Below are 25,365 nucleotides of genomic sequence, written 5' to 3'. Positions count from 1 at the left end.
TTAAACAGCGGTAAGTCACCAGGACCAGGTGCTATCCCCCAGGAGCTCTCAAGGAACTTAAACATAAAATTGCAAAACTACTAACAGTGGTATGTAATCTATCACTTAAATCAACCTCGGTACCAGATGACTGGAGGACAGACAACGTAACAACTTTTTAAAACGGTTCCAGAGGCAATCCTGGCAATTACATGCCGAGGAACCAAACTTCAATATCAGGCAATTAGGTTGAAAATATAGTAAAAAAACAGAATTATCAGACACACAGATGAACACAATTTGTTGGGGAAGAGTCAACACAGGTTCTGTAAAGGGAAATCATGCCTCACCAATCTACTAGAATTCTTTGAGGGCATCAAACATATGGACAAGGGGGATCCAGTGGTTATAGTGAACTTGGACTTTCAGAAAGCCTTTGACAAGGTCTCTCAAAGTAAGCAATCATGAGATATGAGGGAAGGTCCTCTCCTGGATCAGTAACTGGTTAAAAAACAGTGGTCCCCAACCTCTTCCATGGGGTGGGTGCCAGACGACGAGCCACCGAGGACCATGGCTAGTGGACAATCATCCGCTGAGAAGCGGCAATGTCAAGAGACATTGCTGCCAAAAATCAGTGCAGTTTCAGTGGCGACGCCTCTTGAGGACGCTCGGCGGTAATTTGGCAAATGCTTGCCCACTGGCCTGTCCACTAGCACACACAGATGCCCCGGCAAGCGCCATGGCACCCGTGGGTACCGTGTTGGGGACCCCAGGTTAAAAGATAGGAAACAAAAGGAATAAGTGGTCAGTTTTCACAATGGAGAGAGGAAAAAAGTGGTGTTCCCCAAGGAGCAGTACTAGGACCAGTGCTGTTCATAAATTATCTGGAAAAAGGGGTGAACAGTGAAGTGGCAAAGTTTTCAGACAATACAGAACGTAGTTAATTCCAAAGCTGACTGGGAAGAGTTAAAACTGGGTGATTGGGCAAAACAAAAAGCAGATGAAATTCCATGTTGATAAATGCAAAATATTGCATGCCGGAAAACAAACCAAACTCTACATCATACACAACGATGGGATCGACATTAGCTGTTGCCACTCAAAAGATCTTGTATTTATTGGGGATAGTTCTCTGAAAACATCCGCTAAATGTGCAGCGATAGCAAAGCTAAATGTTAGGAACCATTGCGAAAGGGAGAGATAGCAAGACAGAAAATATCATGCTACTATATAAATCTATGGCACACCCACACTTTGAATACTGCCTGCAGTTTTGAGATGGGGGGACCAGAAAAGATATATTAGAATTGGAAAAGGTGCCGAGAAAGCCAACAAAAATGCTTAGGGGTATGGAATAGCTTCCATATGAGCAGAGATTAAGAAGACTGGGACTATTCATCTGGGAAGAGAGAATACTAAGGGGGGATATGATAGAGGTCTATAAAATCATGACTGGTGGGGAGAAAGTGACTAGGGAAGTGTTATTTATCCCTTCACATAACACAAGAACCAGGGGTCACCCAAAGACATTAATAGGGCAACAGATTTAATTCAACAAAAAGTATTTCTTCACCCAATGCACAGTCAACCTGTGGAACTCATTGCCAGGGGATGTTGTGAAGGCCAAAAGTATAACTGGGTTCAGAAAAGAATTAGATGAATTCATGGAGGATACATCCAACAACGGCTATTAGCAAAGAGTCAGGGACACAATACCCAGGTATCCTGCAACCCCTGTCTGGCAGAATCTGGGACTGGATGTGATGAACTAGTAATGTTCTTAATGTTTTCTCTGAATACTGTGTTGGTGCCTCAGTGTCCCCATGGCAGTTCTTAAGTATCTGGCAGAGCCAAGGGCCAGTGCAACTAAATGCCTGACACTCTGTCTCCTAGCAACTGATGGCCTGGGCCTCTCTCCTGCAAAGGTGCCAGCTGAAGGTGTTGGAGACAAAGCGATCAGGTGACCTCGTGGCCCGGAAAGGAATGGAGCGGAGGAGGAGGGGCTGGAAGGGGTTGTTAGTCTGGAGCTGGCTGGGGTCGAGGAGTGAAGTGCAGACGTGGGGGGTCTGGCTCATTGCCCCCTAGAATGGACCCGGCCAAGGGGTCCGGTTCTCTATACCTACAAGCTCTGTTTTAGACCCTGTTCCTGTCGTCGAATAAACCTCTGTTTTACTGGCTGGCTGAGAGTCACATCTGACTGCTTCCCCAGGACCCCACTGAGGCGGGCTCGCTGTGGGAAGCACACGGAGGGGCAGAGGATGCTGAATGCTCCAAGGAGAGACCCAGGAGGTGAAGCCGTGTGAGCTTCCTGCACTGAACAAGTCTGCTCCAAGAGAGAGGAGGCTCCCCAAAGTCCTGCCTGGCTTGGTGGGAAGCAGTTCCAGAGCATCGCCCGGTGACTCCGTGACACTGGATAACAGGGGAAGGATCACTCAATAATGACCCTATTCTGTTCACTCCCTCTGAAGCATCTGGCTCTGGCCACTGTTGGAAGACTAGCCCAGTAGCCTGATGGACCATTGTCTGACCCAGTATGGTTGTTTTTTATTTACCCTTCCACTTCTCACCCAGGTTAAGGGTTTATGCCTTTGTCCATGCTTTAGATGTATTTCCATCTAGTGGCTTCACCCTGAGCTTTGCTCTCCTACCGGCGTTTTGAGTCATCCAAGTGCATAAAAAAAACCTAGCTGGCATTTCCCTTCTTATCTCCACCACACTGAATCCAATTTTAAGCAGAAGTAAGAGGTAACTTACCGGCTGGTAGTTGATGGCTGGATTCATGCTTGGAGTTGTAGTGCGGATGAGGCCAGGTTTAGGAGGAACGCGCTGCCCTTGTAACTGGGCGGGGTTCGGAGCAATCACACGCTGTGACATAAGCATATGGGGAAGGGTCGTGTTTGTGGCAGACCTAATGACACTGTGACCCTGTCCAGGGGGGAAAAAATAGCGGACATCAGGCAAACTGGGATTTTGAACAGAATATGTAAAATATAAATGAGTGTAAACATTAACTCAAATTAACTTCTATCTCAATAATCAATTAATCCAACTTTCCCTTTAATCGTTTTGTGTATTTTACATAACCTGGTTTGATTTTGACTGGAGTAAGGTCTGCTATAAAATTAAAGAACTAGCCTCTCAGGTGGAGAGACTGGGATTTCAACTGCAACAAGATCAGGAGATTAAGGATCTAATCTCAGTTACTACTTTCCCAGAATCAAGCAATGCTCTCTGGAAACTGGATCTGCATTATCTAGCTCTGGTGGACCGTCTCAGAAGTTTCACATCCCAGAAACGTAAGTTTCCTATGAAACCAAGTGTTCAGTCTGTCTTCATCTACCTGCCTCTGCAATTAATTGACTGAGCTGGTGTAATCCATGTGCAAAGCTGCAAGTTGAAGAAAAACAAGTAGGTAGTTTGCCAACTACAGGAGGCTACTATATTCAAGTTTCAGAGTCAACTCCACAATGGTTGAAACAGTGCCTGCATTTAAAATACAGTTATAGCGAACAGGATTTCTCTGACTAGTGCTGAAGGATTTTTATTTTACTGTAATGTCACAGACAATGTCCAATAGAATTTTTTGTGGAGTGGGGGAGAGGAAGAGTTCAGAAAAAATATCCTAGTCCATCGAGCCATGCTACCAAAACCACTAACAAAGTGCTTGGTATGGGTTGAACCATAGCAGAAGGTCAGCAACTAGCTTTCCAGACGAGTTCATGTGCAAGGTTCAGAGTTCTCTACATTTCTGGGAGCCATGGCAATGTTCAGACAGGAGGAGGGATTTCTCATTTAAAAAAAAAGAGGTAGATTTAAAAATCTGAGTGCCTCATCCCTAACAAGGCTACTGTTCCACAACTTTCTCATTTCACAAATAAGAAAAACCTCCACAAAACGTGCAAACAATGTGCTTCCTCTTTCCTTAAAGCCCATTTCCTTTACCAGCCTGATCCTGCTGTGAAGTCACAATAGGCTTGACCCCAGAATCGTCACCATAGCAGGGAAACAAATGCCATAAACACAAGGGGATGGTTAACAGGAGGAGAAACTTACCAGTGAGATTTAGACTTGAAACCTCAGCAATAGCAGGCAAGAGAGCTACAGGCAGTAAAACAGCTGAACTTCTAATTCATGCACCCCGTGACACATAATGTAGACTCTCTCACCACCTCACGGCCATGATTTGATGGAGCGTTGCTGTGAGGTTACATTTCTGAGACTTCCCTCTATACTATGGAATATATTGTAAACGCAGCTAAGTGTAAGGGAAAACATTGCTTGTCCAATAAATAGATAAGGCACATTGTAATGTACTAGCCTTGCTTTTCCACTGCACACAGTCACTTAGTCTGAGAATGGGCTGGGTCAGCCAGGGCAAACTAGCAAGATTCTACTGTAGATGGATTGGACAGACTCAACTCAACTGAATGTTGTGCAGATTCCCCCAGGGAAGGGGACACCAGCCCACAGCAGGTGTGGGAGGGAGGCAAAGGGCAATTCAGGAGGCTGACCTGCAAGCATTTTTAGATTTTATAGTTAGTGCAGAACTCTGTTGGAGGCATGTTTTGTAGCAGATGCTTTGATCTGGCTACCAGGCGCCTGTCTAGATTTTTAAGCGGTGTTCATCATTACATATTGCTCTGCTTCACAAAAAAAGGAGTGGCTGTGTAATCTGTGCGGGAGAGTGAACATGATAGCCAAAGCAGAGGGGGTTAATCTGAAGTTATCTGCTAGTGAAGAGAGACACATTTCTGGTAGGAGTTCTTCAAGATGGCAGGAGAGCACTGGGCCCTACAGCAGAGCCGGGTGAAATGCCAAGAAAAAAATCCATATCGCTTGTCAGAGTAAACATCCTGCTCCGCACACGCACACTCAGAGTCCTTGTTCTAGTGAGCTCATACTGTTGGCTTTTCGTTTATCTCCATAACACTAAACAGTGTGTGACATCTAGGATTAGCATTTTTCCAGTAAGCATACATGAAGGTATCTTTGTTAAACAGCATCCAGCTCAGTCTACATTTACCTTCTTTGGGAAACAGCTATTCCAGCGTGATGTTTTGTTTGTGTTTTCCTTTCCTCAGGCACACTGCATTGTCTCAGGACCTAGTTCCACTGACAGTAGCCATCCTTGCTGCTAGACGCACGCTGGTGGATTTCTTTCAGCAGTCTATATGCCAGCAACCTTGCAACTCATATCTGAGTCACTTGCCGCACAGCATGTGATACCAAGCGGTGATCAAACACAGCCTTCCTCAGTACCATCATCATCATCCACATCTTGCACTGTGCTAGCCCTTTCATCCCACAGGACTCCAAAACAATTTGTGCTGTTAAACCACATACCACTTTACTGAAAAGCCTCCAGCTTTGAAACGGGAGGTTAACAGCCGGAATAACCCATTAGTAGCACACACTGCAACACTAGAGAGGGGAAAATCTGCCAGGGACACAGGGTACACTAGAAATCTTCATTATGCAGAACAGAAAAATTATCTTCCAGAGCCTCTTTCAATCAACTGTCCCATACAGAACACAAGAGAGACTAGATGGCAGTGTCTATCTGGTCTGACAGTGGTCACTGCATCTGCATTTTGTGACCACAAACAACAAAGGTAGTTCTATTCACGGAGCTCAGAAGTGCCAACATTTATTTATTGGAAAAGCCATCTCATCTGCAATACGGTTAGAAATTATTTGCAAAGAAGAATTTTTTGGCTTTTTGAGGAAGCATTGTGGCGAACCCGATTTTAATACTGCACATAGAAAGTCTCTGATGTCACTGACAGCAGAGAGTGTCGTCTCAATGATGCTTACCTGTAATGTTCTTAAATTCTGAGGCTCAACTCCCTGGGCTCCAGGCCTGGAGGGAAGCTTGGACAGTCCCTGCTGTCCCATATGGGCAGGAGATGGCTGAACAATAGATGCAGCATTCTGCACAATTGGAGTCTAGATTGAGAGAGAAAACACTGGCATCACTGTGGGGCACTTATGAGAGGAAATGCACAAATGGACTGATCCTGGACCAAGTCTGAGTATGATAAATCAGATGCTAACACTTGAGTGCTACCTAGATTTATCTTTTGCTGCTCTCAAGGACAATGAGCTGGTTTCGTCACAAGAAACAGATATTGCCCAGGCTCTCAAACAGGCACCTAAAGGGAAGCCAGTGTGAAATAAGGGGCTAACTCTAACGCAAGTATCATCCCAAGAGACCTATTTGGCCTTAAGATGTACCACCAAATGGGCTTCCACAAGCCTAACTGAACACACAATTCCATGCACCCACCCATCTCCCAGAACTTCACCTTCTGTACAACATTCTCCTTTTGCAGTTGACTTTGCCTCAGCTTCTTCAGCAACACCAGCCTGGCCTCTTCCAGTCGCAGCTCATCTCGGAGTTGTTTGATAAGCTGCTGTCGCTCCTCTATGCCTTTACCCTGCAGAGACAGAGAATCACTCAGGACTTACATGGTTACTGTTTGGTAGCAAGAGATCGTTAGCGAGAGAATTAACCAACCTGGCCCTCAAACAGTAATTTTGTGCTGTATTAAATCTGAACCAAGGAGGATTCTTGGGGTGAGCTGGAGCATTATCAACGATGTCACTGTACTGCCCACTCTTCCCCTGCAGCTCCCAACCCTCCAAGAGCTTGTGCCCCGCTTGCCAGGGGTAGGGTTCTTTACTGCACCATACTCCAGTTTCTCAGTGAGCAGACTGGATGCTCCTTACCTTAAACATTTCAAGATTTGCTGCCTTAAGTCTTTCTTCCATGCGAGAGCTGGAACGTGGACTTGATGCCTCATTATCGGAAAGGACAATTATATCTGGTGAGGGGGTCAATCGACCCCTGTCCTGGTCACTGCACAGAGGGAAATAAGACAGTTGAACTGCAATGGTGTTCCAAACAGAGACATTTAGAAATCCGTGACCAGTACAACCCCCTCTCACCAAACAGAACCATTTGAGTTTTACACTTCTCCTTATAGCCGCACACGTGAAGCGGCATAAACTGTTGACTTCAAAAAGGAAAGACACTGCTTTCTGCTCACAAACATTCACACTGAAGATAAAAGGATTCACTCCAAATGCCTTCTTCACTAGCAGGTTTCTCTAAGGACAAGGTTAACACACTAGCCCATGTCTGAGACAGACCTGTACACGTTGTTAATAAGGAACTAAATATTAACCAAACAGGGAAATGACAAGTGATTAGGTGCTGAGGCCCTGCATATGAATTAAGGGGGCACAGCAAGCACAACTCCAGACATCTTTGCCTGCTGTTATGCAGACATACTGAAAAAGTCACTGCTACTCACGTGATACTTGAGTTGATAGAGGGGAAAGTGCTCAAAATTTAAGACACATGTAAATACCCCAAACCTATATTCATACACATCTGTTTGAAAAAGGCCATAAGGGAAAAGCTACACAGAAATATTCCGCCTAGTCAACAGACCCAGTAACAAAAAGGAAGAGTAGCTACAGAAGCCTGTCGCTAAGAAATCAATGCTATAATCCTGTGGTAACCGAGCAGAGTTGCATTCATTGTGACATCATTTGGAATAAGGTGGTTACAATAAAACCCCTTCAGTGTCACCAATTTAATGTAATGGAGCTTGGAGAGGCTTGCAAAAACGCCGGACAGTCAAGATGCTAACTAGTGAAAGCACGCTTGGGGTAAGATCCTCTAGCACTGAGTGGCAGACTGACAACTCTCGGGACTTTAGTTTGAATCCACTGCTATGACTGAAGTGGGGATGCAGATTATCTGAAATTTAGCTGGTGAAAGCCAGAAAACAACATTAGGTTAAACCAAAATTAATTCCTAGGCCTGACTGCTCTGTAGCATTTGATTTCAGACAGGACATTAGGCTCAAATGGGCCATTACACACAGATTAAAAGACAAATGCTTTAGAAGTCAGATCAGAAAACTGATTCAGCCCCAGATTCCCAGGTGTCACTGGCAACTCCATGCAGCTAAGAAGCACCTTGACAGCATTAGAATGGGGCAATCTCAACCTCTGACTGCACAACTAGCTCTGCACAACTGGCTGCAGCTGTTTGCACAAGCTCTGCTGTCAGATGGTGGTTTTGGCCTATGCAGTTCCCTGCTGCCATCGCCTTCTGGCCAGCTCACCTTCTGGCCACCAGCGAGACTGGGAAAGCTTTGTTGTCTATCACCATTTGTTATGCATCTTCCACACTACTGGATTTTTATCCCCCACAGCACAAGCACAATGTCCAGTCAGGGGATTATAAAATGTGGTACTCATCTTAGATGAGACAATCTCTGCTGGTGTATAACCATGGGAGAGTAAAATGGCAAAAGGGCAAAGGTCAGGAGGGAACAAGGGGTGTGTGTGTGCGTGTGTCAGACAGCAGGGAGGAAAAGAGGACATGAAAAGAAAAATATGCACCAGAGATTGGTGTCAGAGGCAAGTGGTACAATCCCCAGAAGATAGCGGTTCAGGCATCCAGGAAATGGAAGGGGTGGAACACAGCTATCTCCTGACCTGTGTAAAAGCAACGGGGCATAACCCTCAGAGCTTTTATCCCTAAATTACTGAAATGGACTGACCTTAAGTCCACCTTAAGTCTACTTTCCCTTTGAGCCATTGTGGAGATGCTGCAAGACTTGCATTCTAGTCTCACTTCTGCACAACTCTGCAATTCCTGCCAACCTAAGCAAGGAGGCTAACGTCTGCTACAGTTCAGGCTGTGTGTCAGTGTCATCAGTTACCAAAAGACAAGCTCATCACTCGCTGTGACTGAGATAAAAGCCAATTGGAGATGGGCACTTGCATCCACTGCCCTCCTACTGATCAGAAACCCAGTGTGTTCAATTACAAACTCAAGTTCTGATTGACAGCTCATGGACGGCTGCACATCTAGAGAAATGCTCCCTAAAAATCAAAACCAGAGCCATACAAGCCATTTGCTGATATTGCAAGCACTGGGACATTACTATGTAAGATCTTAAGGACTCTAAAATCATTATGGCAATCAATACTCTTTGTGGGTCGTTACATGCTTACAGCCTCATATGACACTGTACAACTTATAAGATGCTCAAAAGAACAAAATCCCTATCCCAGCATAACGAGAATGTGACAATCACAGGATCCGAATCCCAACACTCTCTTTATGGCCTTACAAAGAGATTTCTTTGCCTCAGTTCCCCCATCTGGAACAGAGGGGGTGGAAGACAGTAAGCATGATGTTACGGCCAAGTATTACCAGTGTGAGTAGTTACAGTGCAAACTGGCACCACAGGCAGACGCAGGACGCTGGGGTCACTGCAGCTTGAAGGCTTCACAGAACGAGCGGCAGGATGCCTGTGTGACGATTTGGCTCCATGTTACTATGCACTCAGCCACATCCCTTAGTTAATAACGAGTCTGTCGATGTCCAAAAATCCTGCGTACTGTGCACACTGCACGGAGATCTGGTCTGGCTTGCTGCAGCAATCTGCTGTGCCTCATGTTTTGAGCAGCACCCTCAGGCCTACTGCAGCCAGCCTATTTGTGACTCATCTATTGGTGGGGTCTCTGGGGTGCACCTTGGAGCTACGATTCTCTGTTAGTGACAACTCAACTGACAATTTCAACCTGCCTTATTACCATCTGCCTTATTAGCACAACTAGTGAATCGGGCCCAGAACCTCCTAGAGGCATATGGTGGCTGTGATCTCTTCCAGGCAGGTGACTCTAGACCCAGGGTTTCACATTTAGCCAACTGAGGTAGCTGCTCTTTGACACATCTGAAGTGGTCTCTGATGCAGGAGTTATGGGTAACCCATCTTGGTTTGTGTATACTGGAACACTGCTGCAAAGTGCCACCAGCTTCCAAACACACCTATTGCCATGTCATTGGGAAACAGGGCTTGCCTCCACACAGAGCTATTGAAGCACCTGGGATCGGCCACTGTCAGAAGACAGGATCCACTGGGCTAGATGGACCTTTGGTCTGACCCAGTATGGCCATTCTTGGCTCCAAGTGTGTGCGCTTTTATTCTGGTATAGACTCAGACTCTAGGACTGGAAGGGACCTCGAGAGGTCATCGAGTCCAGTCCCCTGCCCTCATGGCAGGACCAAATACTGTCTAGACCATCCCTAATAGACATTTATCTAACCTACTCTTAAATATCTCCAGCGATGGAGATTCCACAACTTCCCTAGGCAATCTATTCCAGTGTTTAACTACCCTGACAGTTAGGAACTTTTTCCTAATGTCCAACCTAAATCTCCCTTGCTGCAGTTTAAGCCCATTGCTTCTTGTTCTATCATTGGAGGCTAAGGTGAACAAGTTTTCTCCCTCCTCCTGATGACACCCTTTTAGATACCTGAAAACTGCTATCAGGTCCCCTCTCAGTCTTCTCTTTTCCAAACTAATAAGAGTGCCTTGTTCCATTTAAGCATAATCTGCTTTGAAATGGGAGATGTAAGGAAAACAACTATCTCCATGCCTTTCAGCCAGCACCTGGCCCAAAAGGTCTGTCTCTCAGCACCAGGCTTCCCGTGTTTCTGTTGCTGTCTGGTGCTTTCTTCTCTTGGTGTTTCTCCTGCTTTTTTATAAAACACACTCTGTGAAAGTGGATTAAACTAACACAGAACAAGGCACACTCATTCTGGAATGAGAACGTCCACACACACAGTTCCTTTGGATTAAGGTAGGGTGTAAATTTAATGTAAATAAGCCCTTAGCTGATCTATTTGTGTTTGGGAGGCTTTTTTGCGTAGATGGGATGTCTGAGGCTAAAAATAAGAGGCATCTCAACTCTCTTTATTATTAAGTACCTACCAATAGCCAATAATCTAAACTAGTTTCTCACTTTTCAGTGTGGCCTGTTCCTGGTTCTTGACCATCAGGGCTGATCTATACACAGAGTTGCACCACTTTATCTAAAACCAGTTTAAGTCTTTTGACGCAAGTCTGTGAGAATGCTCTTATTTTGGAATGAAGGGGCTTAAGTCAGTAACAAATATCCCCACGCAGACTTTGCACCATTATAAACTGATTTTAATTCACACTTGTTATTGCAGTGAGAGTTCATAGCTAGGCTAGCCCTCAGACATCTCAGATGGTCTGTGTTCAGGTGCAGAATGAACCTCTGTTAAAAGGAGTGCTCAAAACATCCATTTGTCACAACAGATTGCTGCTTTCCTCATCATTCCTGTAGTCTTTTCTTGGTAACTATAGTTGCTTTGCTTGCTCCAGGAGGGTTTAAACTCCTCATACCTTTGGCCTCCGCTTTTCATACAGGCACACTCCAACTGATTAAAAAGCAGCATATTTTGACTCCATTGAGATTTTCCTGAATTCAGATGACTGATATAATTTCTTGCAATTATTTTGGACAAGCGTTCAGATGTGGCTGGTGCATTTTATTTACATTCCATTGACAAAAATCAATGTCAAAGCCAGAACTGGTAAATATGTCAGGACTGTTTTATTTACTTTTGTCAAGGCAAGAGCAGAACTGTAACAAAGCCACTGGAAGAGAAGCAGCACTTGACAGGCAGAGGTGGAGGTGGAGGAAGCAGGCCTTCCCAAGCCAGACCTTGGTCTTTCCAACAGGACAGGGAAATGGAATAGCAGACATATTTCTATTACTACAGAGTGTTTTTTCCTAAGTTATGCTTGAAATTTTTGGAATATTTTCTCCCCTCTTCTTTAGGGCTTGTTCTGTTTGATTCATCAGTGTTTACTTTTGAAGCCAGTGTCTTTCTTTATGGTTATCTTCCATGCCAGCCTCTTCTGGGAACACACATCATTGGTAGAAACTTCTTAAAGAGACAATGCCATCCCTACATATTGTGTGATTATGTCTGGTTTGGTCCAATTCTAGCACTTGGCCAACTAATCTCAAATTCAACTTCCTCTCCCCTCTCCACCGTGACAACTGAAAACTCAAAACAGGGACTCTGAAGGCGAGAACAAACCCCTAACCATGCCAGGCCTCCACTCTGTCACAGACTGACCCACTGGTCCTTGCATGAGGAAGAGACGGAAATACACAAGTTAATAGCCCATGACAATGGATCATATAGAGCTGCTATTATTTCCAGTGCACTGTGCATCTATACCGAGCTTTAACACTCATCTTGTCACCATGGTCAGGTGGCTAAATGTTACCCATGTGTCACAAACTAAATGGAGTTGTCCACGGTTGCAGGACAAATCAGTCACAGCTGAGATGGAACTCCCCATTCCTGGGTCCCTGTCCATTGGACCATGCAGACTCTCCCCCAAATGATCAACAATATGAACCTTGAGTGACCTGATGAGCTAATGGCAACTTCACAGATCAGAGGGGCTGTGGAACTAGCTTGTGCCACAGATCAGGCCAAGCCCAGGGTCTGCAAGGCTCACGCCTTAGATCAGACAATTCTCCAAAGAATAGTGGGATTGGGACAACACTCCTGAAGCAGAACCTCCAAGTAAGAGTTTAAGCAACGGGAGACCTCTGGCTCCATCAAAAGTGCTTCTTGTACATGAAAATATTTCTGTAACAATGAAGAATGTAAAATATTAAACCGTTAACTGGTAAGTATTAGTCTTACTGTTAAGCCACCCTAACAGTTAACCACGTGTGTGGGTCTCAAATTGGTTCTCTTGCCCCAGGCCAGCCAATCGCAGTTCCGGCTGACTCTGGAGGCTTCGCAGAGGGAGTGGGGGCGGGTAGGGACTGCAGGCCCCATCGGGAGGTAAATGCAGTCCCCAGCCTCCCCTCGTGCCAGTGGAAGGGGTTTGGCTGCAGACGTGGACAGCCTGCTGGTCAGTGAAGGGAAGCTGGTGCTGAGGTGGCATGGAGTGTCTGCAGAGGCCTCATCAAGACGAACTAGGTACCTGGGGTCCTTCTTCCTTTAACCAGGGAAACAATACAACTTAAAAAGAGAATCGTTTACACTATTATCGTTTACACATCCTAGAATACTCAAGGAGTTAATAGAAGAGGTATCTGAGCCTCTAGCTATTATCTTTGGGAAATCATGGGAGACGGGGGAGATTCCAGAAGACTGGAAGGGGGCAAATATAGTGCCCATCTATAAAAAAGGAAATAAAAACAACCCAGGAAACTACAGACCAGTTAGTTTAACTTCTGTGCCAGGGAAGATAATGGAGCAGGTAATCAAAGAAATCATCTGCAAACACTTGGAAGGTGGTAAGGTGATAGCGAATAGCCAGCATGGATTTGTAAAGAACAAATTGTGTCAAACTAATCTGATAACGTTCTTTGATAGGATAACGAGCCTTGTGGATAAGGGAGAAGCGGTGGATGTGATATACCTAGACTTTAGTAAGGCATTTGATACGGTCTCGCATGATATTCTTATAGATAAACTAGGAAAGTACAATTTAGATGGGGCTACTATAAGGTGAGTGCATAACTGGCTGGATAACCGTACTCAGAGAGTAGTTGTTAATGGCTCCCAATCCTGCTGGAAAGGTATAACAAGTGGGGTTCCGCAGGGGTCTGTTTTGGGACTGGTTCTGTTCAATATCTTCATCAACGATTTAGATGTTGGCATAGAAAGTACATTTATTAAGTTTGCGGACGATACCAAACTGGGAGGGATTGCAACTGCTTTGGAGGACAGGGTCAAAATTCAAAATGATCTGGACAAATTGGAGAAATGGTCTGAGGTAAACAGGATGAAGTTCAATAAAGATAAATGCAAAGTGCTTCACCTAGGAAGGAACAATCAGTTTCACACATACAGAATGGGAAGAGACTGTCTAGGAAGGAGTATGGCAGAAAGATCTAGGGGTCATAGTGGACCACAAGCTTAATATGAGTCAACAGTGTGATATTGTTTCAAAAATAGCAAACATGATTCTGGGATGCATTAACAGATGTGTTGTAAACAAGACACGAGAAGTCATTCTTCCGCTTTACTCTGCGCTGGTTAGGCCTCAACTGGAGTATTGTGTCCAGTTCTGGGCACTGCATTTCAAGAAAGATGTGGAGAAATTGGAGAGGGTCCAGAGAAGAGCAACAAGAATGATTAAAGGTCTTGAGAACATGACCTATGAAGGAAGGCTGAAGGAATTGGGTTTGTTTAGTTTGGAAAAGAGAAGACTGAGAGGGGACATGATAGCAGTTTTCAGGTATCTAAAAGGGTGTCATCAGGAGGAGGGAGAAAACTTATTCACCTTAGCCTCCAATGATAGAACAAGAAGCAATGGGCTTAAACTGCAGCAAGGGAGATTTAGGTTGGACATTAGGAAAAAGTTCCTAACTGTCAGGGTAGTTAAACACTGGAATAGATTGCCTAGGGAAGTTGTGGAATCTCCATCTCTGGAGATATTTAAGAGTAGGTTAGATAAATGGTCTATTAGGGATGGTCTAGACAGTATTTGGTCCTGCCATGAGGGCAGGGGACTGGACTCGATGACCTCTCGAGGTCCCTTCCAGTCCTAGAGTCTATGAGTCTATTAGCAAGATATTTACATCCCTAATAGTGATTACCAAGACTCTACACTGATGGATACAATGTTTCCACTGGTGCCCAAATGCGTGTCTTTGTGATAAAGGAAACAAAATCAACAGCAGAGGCAACTCAATAGCTGGAACACACGATGGGTTATTGCTAACCAACATGAAACAATCCAGGCAAGTGTACATTAGAAAGAGACTCTCCCTCCTGCTACTGGTGTCTCATGCCTACTCACACCCGTAACTTGTTGCAAGTCAGAATTTGACAGATAAGCGAGTGTCTAAAAGCATTAATTTGTGTAGAACACAATACACTAGCATCACCCACATACTGTAACAGCAAGGAAGTGACCAGGAACATATGTAAAACCTCCCACCCCTGCACACCAGCTATCTCGAAGAACCAAGGAGTCCTCCTTAAATCCGGAGATTACTTCTCAGCCAAAAAAAGTCACTAACACAAAAATGCTGGGAAAACAGTAACTAAGACAGACAGTTAGGGTTTTGCTGAATCACAATGCAGTTGCTTTTAACTCGGAATGAGAAGAACAAAGCGCTGGCCAGAAAGCATCCCAGCACCAAATAAGGCATCTTTATTGTTAAAAGAACCATTAGGAGGAATTTTTCCTGCCCGCTGTTATATGCAAACCAGTTCCATTAAAGAAGCCACTCTGCTAGTCCATGAGCAAAGAACTGCTCTGCCAACCAGGAGATTCATATCTGGCCAGCCCATAGGGACATGGAGAAAGCTGCTAGCATAACAGGTTGCAGTTCTTGAAGGGGAAGGAATTTGGCTTTTAGGAGCACTGCCTCTTTCAAAGACGTTTCATTCCAAGTCCTTAACAACCGGTTTCTGGATGCAAACCAAGGCCCTTCTGTGCACCATACCAATTTATTTTATTTTTAAACTACAAGACATCTACACCCAGCAGTGGATTTGTTAGACCAGCAGCAGCAGCAATCTGCACAAGGACCAAAATGAGTTCAGAGTCAGAGAAAACAAAAACACTCTAAGTGACTATCAGGTTAAAACTTCAACCCCCTTTCTCTCCCCCTCAACGGTCTGAGCACTGTACTCTTAAAATAAGAATCTCCTGTTCATTTTCTTGCCACTCTGTCACATAGTGGGTTACTGAGCAGCCAAACCATAACAGAAAATCAACCCATAACACTTGTCCCATAATCCACCCAAGAAATAAGGGGATATTTGCTGTAATGGTGCACTCTAACTTACTGCCTCTCCTAGTTCACAAGTTCACTCACATGGGACTATGCTATCTCAACTTGCTTAATATTCACCAGGCCAGCCCACCCTCGGGATTGCCTGAAGAGAATTCGAGAACTGAGGCCCAGCTGCAGCAAAATCAGTAGGCAGCACTTCCGCATGTGCACAGGAGACGAGTACATGCTGGAAGGCGTACCAAACCCTCCTCCTGAAAATGGACGCAACTCACCAGCCACTGATAGCCTTTTCACATGCGGTCGAAGGGCTTGTCCTACACTACCCGTCGGATAGGCAGGCAGCGATCATCCAGTGGTGGTCGACTTATCCCGTCGACTGCAGTACTCACCCAAAACGAGAAGCGCAAGCGAGTCGACGGAAGAGCGGCAGCTGTCGACTTACCTCGGTGTCTTCACTGCGGTAAATAGATGTAAGTAATAGCTACGCTATTCAAAAAGCTGAAGTTGTGGCATCTTCAATCGACCCCACACAGTAGTGTAGACAAGCCCTCAGACTCTGCTAAGAAAACAATTACCTTCTTACTCCTAGTCACCAGTTCTCCACAGTTAGGGTCCGATTGATTATCTGCGCACTTATACCATACGTCACCTTCAGCTAAACAGAGATTTAGTCGTCACTTTTGTAGGAGCTAACAAAAAAGACTAATGGAGTGGGATTGTTTTTTAAATGCACAGACAGTCATCTGCCCAGCCAACATGTTACTGCTGTAGTTTATATACGATACACAAATTTATCGGTAAAGGAACAAAATCCACTTGCATGTTGAGGGGGGTGGTTTGGACAGCAAAATAATGGGCAGTCTTCTTGTCAGTGGGAGAATACTGGTCCACGTTCCCAGAGAACCTCTGCTGGGAAGCACAGCAACTGTTCCTCCTAGCTGAGCCTGCCAGAGACATTTCACAAGCAGACATTCAGATGCCATGGAAGATCCCCAGGCAGCCCCACATAAATGCTGCTCTAATTCCCATGACTGTGGACTTCTATCTGGCTGAACAGAAGTCAACAAGAGTCTGTGCTGAGATGTACTGACAAACTCCAGTTGTTCAGTGGCCTACCTTCTCCTTGCGCTCATGTCCACTGGCTCATCATTAATGTTCTCCTTGCCCGTCCGTCCTGCAGTCCTGCCATCTGCATGGGGCCTCAGGCTCCCATTCAGCATTCTCTTCATAGACTTAACACCGTCCTGCGTCACTGGGAGCTCGTGGGGCACCTCAGCGCCAGAAAGATCCTTTCTCTTCAGCAGGCGCCAGCATCTTCAGGCGCTCCATGGCCTCATGCCCCTCCATCTTCAACCTCTTTGCCAGGACATATCCTCCCGGTCGTGCCGCTTGGTCCAAGCTCCTTTCAAGAGGTTCAGGCGCATTGCATCTTCAGTCATTCTGTCCATCCTAGGGGGAGAGATTGCATAAAAGCAGAGTCAGTATCAGGCATGGGAGAAAAAGCAGCCACTTAAGAGTCTCATGTGTGGAGTTAGGAGACTGTTGAGCTTGGACCACAGAGGCTCTTTGCAGTCTGATAACCTGGGAACGCCCAAGCTCTGCTGCAATTGCTAGCATTCTTCCCCTTGCCTTATTGTGTCCTTCCTCCCCCGAACTCTAGTGCCAACCACTGTTCCCAGCCACTCTAAACGGGGCACTAGTGCCCCACTGACATGGCACACAGACGGCCGGCCTCCTGCTCAGCTGGGCAAATTAACCCATAGACCACAGCTCAGGGTGCTTTTTGTTCCCAGCCTCACCAACCACGACTGGATTTTCCCTAAGTGCTATGGGCTGGAACACACCCAACACAATACAGGGAGTGGGAGAGAGCTCCAGCACAATGAGGCCCAAGAATAGGGAATGGAGCTGTAAGGGGACAAGGCTGAGATCTGAACCAGCAGGATAATACATGAAAACCATTCAGAACAGATTACAGGGGAGGTTCATCCACTTCCTCCAAGAGATACTTGGGCTTGGCTGTCCTCAGAAGCCTGTTTTCTTTGCAAAAATAATATGTTTGGTAACAAAGAAGCCAGAACCCTTGTCTACACTAGTGAACTGCCCCATGGCAACCTGACTAGCTGGAATTGCATGCACACAGGGCGCCCGATCCAGGGTGCACAGCGTAACCCCTGCCAGTATTGCATGGTCTACCTCCAGACTGCTGCACCTCTCCCAAAGCCCAGCAGGTCCCTGGAGTAGGTGCATACTGTCTATGGGCTATGTTTGTTTACACCTAGTCACAGAGGTGTCAAATGATTCCAACCCATATGGAAGTCTGTGCACAGGTCATGAGGGGCAGGGGTTGAGGTGAATCCTGCTATGCTCCCACAATCAACAGGCCATGGCAGAGAGACAGAATAGCAGCCTTGTGCCAAGCCCAAGAACGACTAGCTCTAAGCATGAAGGCCCAAAGCTCTATTATAAGCACCATTACGTTCAGAAGTTTGACCATTTTCATTTGTGCATACAATAGTTTTAATAGGGTTAGTGTTCCATCTCATTCTCATTTTGTAGCTGCACTAAGGGTTTCTCTCTCTTGTGCTTTCCCTTCAGAAGCCAACTGGGAGAGGGGTTTGGGTCAGCAGGGTGATTGTCCCTCTTGGCCCCTCCATGCAGGTCACTGAGTTCCACCACACTCCCTTGTAATGTACTGGGGTCACTTAAGGCTGTTCTTGTTGCTCAGGGGTAGGGGTGGAGAACAGCAGGATGTCAGGTGTTTGCATTGGAGCACTATGGGAAGGTGGTGTGCAGGATGAGGGTGGAGCCTTTAGTCTCTGAAAAAAGACTCTCAAACCAAGCAAAAAGTATTTCAAGTCATCAGGTCAGAGACAGGGGAGCAAGTTTTTTCTCTTTAAAGAATAAAGTCTTCTGTAAAGTGTCATTTTTCTGTAGTCAGCTGCTTTCGCTAAGTTACCCTGTTAGTCTGTAAAGAATGTGATGCACTTACAGTGACAAAGTTGCATCTTACCAAAAAAGGTTAATACAAGGCCACTCCTACCCACATCCTTCAATTTCTTCTGCTCTAGACACTGGCATGCACTCGAGGTGCAAAACCCCAAGCAGTGAATCAGAGTGTGATAATTATTTAAATCAATCAAGGTATTAAAATTTTAAATTACAGGTTACTATTCAAACGTAACCTATTAAAGTTTAAAAAGGACAACCTGTATTAAGGCCTAAACCTGCTCTACTAAAATCATTTAAATTAAAACACAAAGATATTAAGCAATACATGAAAGCCGCAATGTTTCAAAAGAAATTCAAGCCACTGATCTGGTGGAAGTCAGTGGCTAAGCACCTGGAACCATGGTTTTCTGAAGTGCTAAACCAGCTTTTGGCAGCAGTAGCTTCTTCTGCAGGCGCAGAGAGAATGATTTTCTTCTGCTATGTACACGCCACAGCCTATGTCGGTGTAAGTTATGTCATTCGGGGGGTGAATAAGCCACTCCCTGGATCGATGCAAGTTACACCGACCTAAGCTCTGGTGTGTAGAGCATTATGTTGGCAGGACAGCTTCTCCCATCAACATAGCTACCGCCATTTGTGGGGGCTGGAATAACGAAGTCAATGGGAGAGCGCTCTCCTGTCAGCTTAGAGCATCTGCCTAGCCGTGCTAGAGCAGGCAGCTGCATCCTTGATGCACAACTGTACGCTCTGTAGTGGAGCCACAGCCTCAATTTCAGTTTAATCTCCTAGTTCAGTTCAATGACCATTTCATTCAAAGTTAAGAAAACAAATGGAAGCTGAGCAAGCTTGTTTTTCTCTTTCAATCTACAGTAGAAACTAGGTGTGAGGAGCTGAGATCCATTAGTTCCATTATCTTGAAGGCCATGGTTACCAGAAACAATTCACCACAGATAATACTTCTTTCTAAATGAAGCAGTTCATTTTAAATGCAGCATGTTTTGATAAGAAAAAAGTTTATCAAAAAGTTCAAGTATGCACACTTAAGGTAGTTTTATGGACTAAAATAATAAAATACTGTTTTTGGTGCATTAAGAAATGCATCACTCACTAATTTCTTAATTTTTATATTTTTATGTTAGAATCTGAATAATGTAAGTTAAGCTATATAATTTGCTTAAATAAATGTATTTAGATATACTGTATCATCACGTTAGCAAAAAGTAGCATCAAAGTTAATGTAAAGGCTGTATTTAGCTGCAAACATGTTTTAACGGTTACTACCTAATGAGAACCAACCTTGCTTCAGGAAAAGACTAAAACGTTACAAATTAAAAAACAAACACAATTTAAATCAAAGTTTCCTGTTTGATTCAAATTAAAGTGCTTTAACCCCTGATTTAATCATGATTTAAAATCAGCAATATCCCCTGGTGCAAATGGGAACCGAAACATGAAATTGGCTGTAATCTCTTATTCCTTAGGCCTGACAAAAAGCTCACTACACAAGCCAACAAAACTCCCTTTGGAAAGGAGGTCAGGTCTCCTATGGTCACTCAGAGAAAGGTCAGTTCTTCTAACAGGATCTTCACCATTCAAAAAGTGGTTTGGAAGGAAATTCAAGTTACAGAGGAGAATCTACTTAACTAACAAGATTATTAAAATGTTCATGCATCCTCAAATACCTTCTGTGTTTAAGTCAAAAAGTCATAATGGCACAAAGAGATGCTGGCAGTTTATTTCAATGGCCTTCTACATGAACAATTGAGTGCAGCATGTAGCACAACACAGCAGAATAAGCCCAACTAAGCACAAAACTATCAAGGGGTTTAGCAAATGTCACAACGCTACAATAAGAGAGTCAGTGAAAGTGTGTGTCCCTGAATTTTACTTCTCTCTACCTAAGTGCACATGTTTGTGGACCAAAGAACCTGCGATTGAAGCTCCTTGCCTTACCAGTTATGATCCCAATGATTAAATGCAATCTATAATGCAGCACCAAGGACAGCTGGGTAGGAACTCCAGACTAAATGTAACTAATCTCTACCACAGAAACAACCGAAGCTGATGCAAAAACTTTACAGAAATCTTCACTAGCCTTGTCTACTTACCACAGAATACTGCTCACCTATCTGGTCCCAATGCGGATCACTTACAGGCCCAGTAAAACCATCATAATTGTGGCTTTCTTTACTGACACATCCACACACCCAAATTTGCTGCAACATGAGAATCCTTTGAGTCCCATCAGATTTGAGGGAACAACGATCTTTCAATACATTGAAGCCCTAAGTAACATACCAAGATTCTGACTAAAATCTAGAAAAATCTTGTCCTTTGCAGTGCAAGAGCTCGAAGACTCAGTATTCTTCCCCAATCATGAAGATGAAAGGTTGTCAATGCCCAAACACACACCTCATAAGGACCCAACTAAGGAATCCGTGGCTTCTCAGTCCCATGGAAACTATGGTCCACTTTGAACTGCATCTGTGTATCACAGGGCAGATGCACCTAGCTCCTCCATAAATGGGGACTGAGACAATGCTATTTGTGATTGGAGAAATGAACTTCCAACTATAGAACATCTGGTCAAGTAGTGTTGTAAGATGATTGTATCCGGATATGCTCACCCACTTTGTGTCACCTGACAACTAGCTGAGTGCAGCCTAGACTTGGACATCTACCAGTGTCAAGCATCGAAAAGAAGAAGTAAATCTCTTCCCGCTTTCCCTTTTAAAATCAGACCAGTTTTTGTACTCTATGAGCCCAAAATATGGCCAACATGCACCAGGCTCATACACATGAACTTCACCTTGAAAGGGGGAGAGGTCGGACTGCTTGTGATTTTAAAGTCACTCACTCATGGGCTGAAGTCTTGAAAGCTACATTTCTGCCAGGAATAAGTTGTTTGACTCCCTTTATACATCCCTCATAATTACATGCCTTTAAAGTAGAACCCAATACAAGCTGAACTAGACTAGAGCATCAACACAACGCTGTGATATGAGTGCAGAGGTCTCTCTCTATCCCGATATAACACGGTCCTCAGGAGCCAAAAAATCTCACTGCCTTATAGGCGAGACCACGTTATATTGGGTTCAGTCCAGCACACCATGCCAGACTGGACCGGCTTCCCTGGCAGTGATTAAAGGGCCCCGGGCTCCCTGCAGCAGCTGGAGCCTCTGGCCTTTTAAATCATCGCCTGAGCCTGCTGTCACAGCCCCGGCGGATATTTGAAGGGCCTGGTTCTCCAGCCGCTGTGGGGAGCCCTGGTCCCTTTAAATCACCACCGGAGCTCCGGCAGCAGGACTCGGGTGGGGATTTAAAGGGCCTGGGGTGCCACACGAATGCTGATATAATGTGGTAAAGCAGCTGGGGCTGAGATGGCGCTTTAAAGGGCCCAGAGCTCCCCACTGCTTTACCGCATGTTATATCGGGTTTTGCGTTCTATCGGGGTAGAGATGTGTCAGCTATGCCATAGCAGTCGTGTTCTGTTAAAGCAGTACAATCATTTACACAGCAAGGGAAACGTGGAAATTTGCACTGCAATATAAAAAGGTCCAGCCAGCCAGCTAAGGCAGGTTCTCTTACTAAGTGATCATCAACTAGAAGTCTTCCTAGTCTGTAACTGGGCTTTGCTGCCAGAGCATTAATGTATATGGTAACGAAATACAGAAAGGCAAGCACAGACAAGCAAAAGGAATGGGCTTGGGAGAGGTGTGAAATGCAGATCCCTGATTTAACTTGGGGTCACTTCAGAGAAAGAAACTAAGTCTTTAAGTCTAGGTGAGTCATATGACACCACATCGCACCTGGTACCTGCACTGCTCCAGCTGCTGGAGAACGCACAGCTGCAGTTAAGTCTGCACGAGAGGACTTCAGCACAACTATTCCTAGTTGTATGCTCTTGGGAGTCAAAAAGAGGAGGGTACGGCTGACTAACAGGGCTAATATACCTAGCAAAGGCCAGCACAGGGTACAATGGGTATGAATTAAATTTCCTCCTAACTTCCTTCACACAGCATCACTGAATGGCAGTCCTCACTATTTGCTTCAGAATGTCTGAAGTTCCACAGCAAACCTCACTGGGTACAGTACATCCCAGCCAGGAGGAAAGGCATATTGCAGATTCTCTTTCTGAAGAGAAGGCCATTATCTTGCATATTAAATGTGCTCCAGTTTGATATATAAACAAGAAGCACCACTGTTTTAAAAAACAGCCTCCCCCCCCCCCCAGGAAAATAGATGTCACCTTAAGTGATAAGCAATCTAATGCAATTTCACTGAATTATATCTTGGTACTCAGAAACCTTGCACTGCTTCATGCACAAAGATCTTTCATGTCGCATGACCTGGCACTAAGACAAATGCAGCTATAATATTTGCTGGCAAGCAGAAAAATAAAACAATACCAGACTGCATAAAGGAGATTTAGGCCTCCTGAAGACACAATGGTCTTGTCCTGGACTGCAGAAGGGCAACAAGCCCATCATTCACACTGGCAGATTTTCACTCTGTTCCAGTATTTTTTTTTTTTTCTAGAAAGGGATGCAATAATCTTTGTGTGCACCTGAAGTATCTCCATTTTCCAGTGATTTTATGAGCGCGACACAGAATAACGCTGTTGTATTACCAACAACCAAGATCTGCCTATTCTAGGATTGCACTTTCTGAAGTGTAAAAGCCTTTTAAACAAAAAATAAAAGTAAGGTTATTTGTTAAAGCTGCCAGACTTTAATTTAAACTCACCAGCTATGTTTGTTTGGCATCTCAGAGGTCCATCAGTTCAGTCTACTGGATTGGAGAAAATAAGTAACCTCTTCCTACTAGTAACTGTTCTTCCAGAGTTGAGTCTGGGCATTCACACTGACCAGATTCAGCATCTCTAGTGTTGAGCTGCAAAACTGTTCAGAAAAGCTGTGTCCACTGGGAGAGAGTGGTAGCACTCTTGTGCTAAGTATCACACCATACCAGGAGCATTTTGTTGGCTCTACATACATAAGGATGTGCACCTCCACCCACTTCCTAGGTGCCCTTTTCTCCCTCTTCACTTATCTTGTCAATCTTATCCGCAAATACGAACTCAACTACCATCTCTATGCTGATGGTTTTACCTCTCTACTCCAGATCTGTCTCCCCAAACAGAAATCTAAGCCTGTCTCTTTGACACCTCCTCATGGATGTCTGGCCATCAGCTCAAGCTCAATGTGGCTAAACCAGAGCTCTTTAATCTCTCCTCTCAAAGCTTGCCCCGCTACCTCATTTTTTGATCACAGTGGACACCACCACCAGCCTGCCTATTACTCAGGCCTGTAACTTGAGTGTATCTTTGACTCGGACTTCTCTCTAGGGTCTCACATCCAAGTTGCATCTAAGTCTTGCAGATTCCTTCTGCTAACATTTCTGAAACATGGCCTCCCCATGAATCCACACAGCTAAAACTCATCATCTGAATTACTGCAACGTTCTTCCTTCTGGCCTTGACAAATGCCATCTTGCCCCACTGACGTCCTTGCAGAACACTGCTGCAAAAATCCTTTTCAAAGCCCATCACTTGTGCTGTGTCACCCTCTCTTCACTGGCTCTACCTTCTATCATATCAAACTAATTATTTTCACTTTCAAGGCCCTTCATGACTTATCCCTACCAATTGTCTCATCCACATAACAAAAGGTAGACTTCAGTTGGCCGAGGATGAAAGCATCTGTTGCCCACTTGTTAAATTTTCCAACAAGTACCTGTGTGTTTTCTCCCATGCTGCCCCTTGTGCCTGGGACAAGCTCCTTGTAAACTTTTGCCAAGTTAATTCATTATGCTCCTCAAAACACTCCTTAAAACTCCCCTTTGCCGTGAGGCCTACAAAAGCATTGACAACAATTAGGCTTCTAGTGTGCTGAGACTACAGTCTACCATGCTGACCATACGTGTTTCCTTATACTCCCTCATGAGTCAGCATTCATCTGCTGTTACTTGTCATGCTTAGACTGTAAGCTCTTTGGGACAAGGACTCTTTCTTCTGTTTGTACAATGTCTGGCACAATGGGCTCCTGAGCTCTGAATGGAGCTCCAAGGTGCTGCGATTATACAAATAATAAACAGCAACTTCAGTTCCTTCTCCCATGTCTGCAGAGGGAATGGTGGGTGGCATAAATACAACAGTTACTAGTAACCATGGGTGGTGGGTATAATGGGCTGGGGAGGCCATAGCTGCCGAATCCCCGGTTGCAGGGTCTGGGGCGGGGAGAGAAGTTTTTGCTTTATTATGCTCCATGCAGTTTCCAGGGCAGCTGAGGAGGTGGTATGTGCTATTCAGCTTCCTGGGTTCATCAGCAATCTCCATAAACTCCAGAGAGATCACTGGGGAACCCAGGAAGCTGAGTAGCAAATATGCCTCCATAGCAGCCCCTGAACCTGCAAGGGGCATATCAAAAGCTTCTTCGCACCAGTGAGACACTTTCACCCTGGGAAGCTTGAAATCTGGGAAAGGGAGGGACAACTGGCCTGGGGATCCTCCAGGCAGGAGAAGGGAGGGCAGCTTGTGGCTCCAGCCATGCAAGGAGCAGGGGCTCGCAGGGCTGCAGGGAGTTTGGGGCTGCGGCTGAGGGGGGTACTCAGGCCTCCAGACAGCCTGGGGCTCCTCCAGCCTAGGGTGAGTGCTTGGGTCTCTGGTTGCAGGGGGGATGATGGACAAAGGAGGAAGGGATGGGGCCAGGGGCTAGTCTCCCCAAAGAGGGGCTCCACCCGCTACCCATGTTAGTAACTAGCTGTCATAAACAGATAAGAGTTAATAGAACAAAAGTGCTTCATATCTCT

The 25,365-nt window shown here is 45.1% G+C and overlaps 1 protein-coding gene across 1 annotated transcript in view; it reads right to left on the bottom strand.

Moving 5' to 3' along the window:
- Positions 1-25,365, bottom strand: part of GATAD2B (GATA zinc finger domain containing 2B) — an 81,892-nt gene that overhangs the window by 12,601 nt on the left and 43,926 nt on the right. The window contains 7 exon segments of the mRNA XM_030541802.1: positions 2,734-2,904; positions 5,794-5,925; positions 6,285-6,416; positions 6,709-6,838; positions 16,720-16,907; positions 16,909-16,971; positions 16,974-17,052. Coding sequence (XP_030397662.1) covers positions 2,734-2,904; positions 5,794-5,925; positions 6,285-6,416; positions 6,709-6,838; positions 16,720-16,907; positions 16,909-16,971; positions 16,974-17,051 — 894 coding nt within the window. The 5' untranslated portion in view covers position 17,052.

This window comes from Gopherus evgoodei, chromosome 24 (genome assembly GCF_007399415.2).
Source record: "Gopherus evgoodei ecotype Sinaloan lineage chromosome 24, rGopEvg1_v1.p, whole genome shotgun sequence".
Lineage (NCBI taxonomy): Eukaryota > Metazoa > Chordata > Testudines > Testudinidae > Gopherus > Gopherus evgoodei.
Note: the sequence above shows the minus strand (reverse complement) of the source record. Positions and strands in the feature narration are given on the sequence as shown.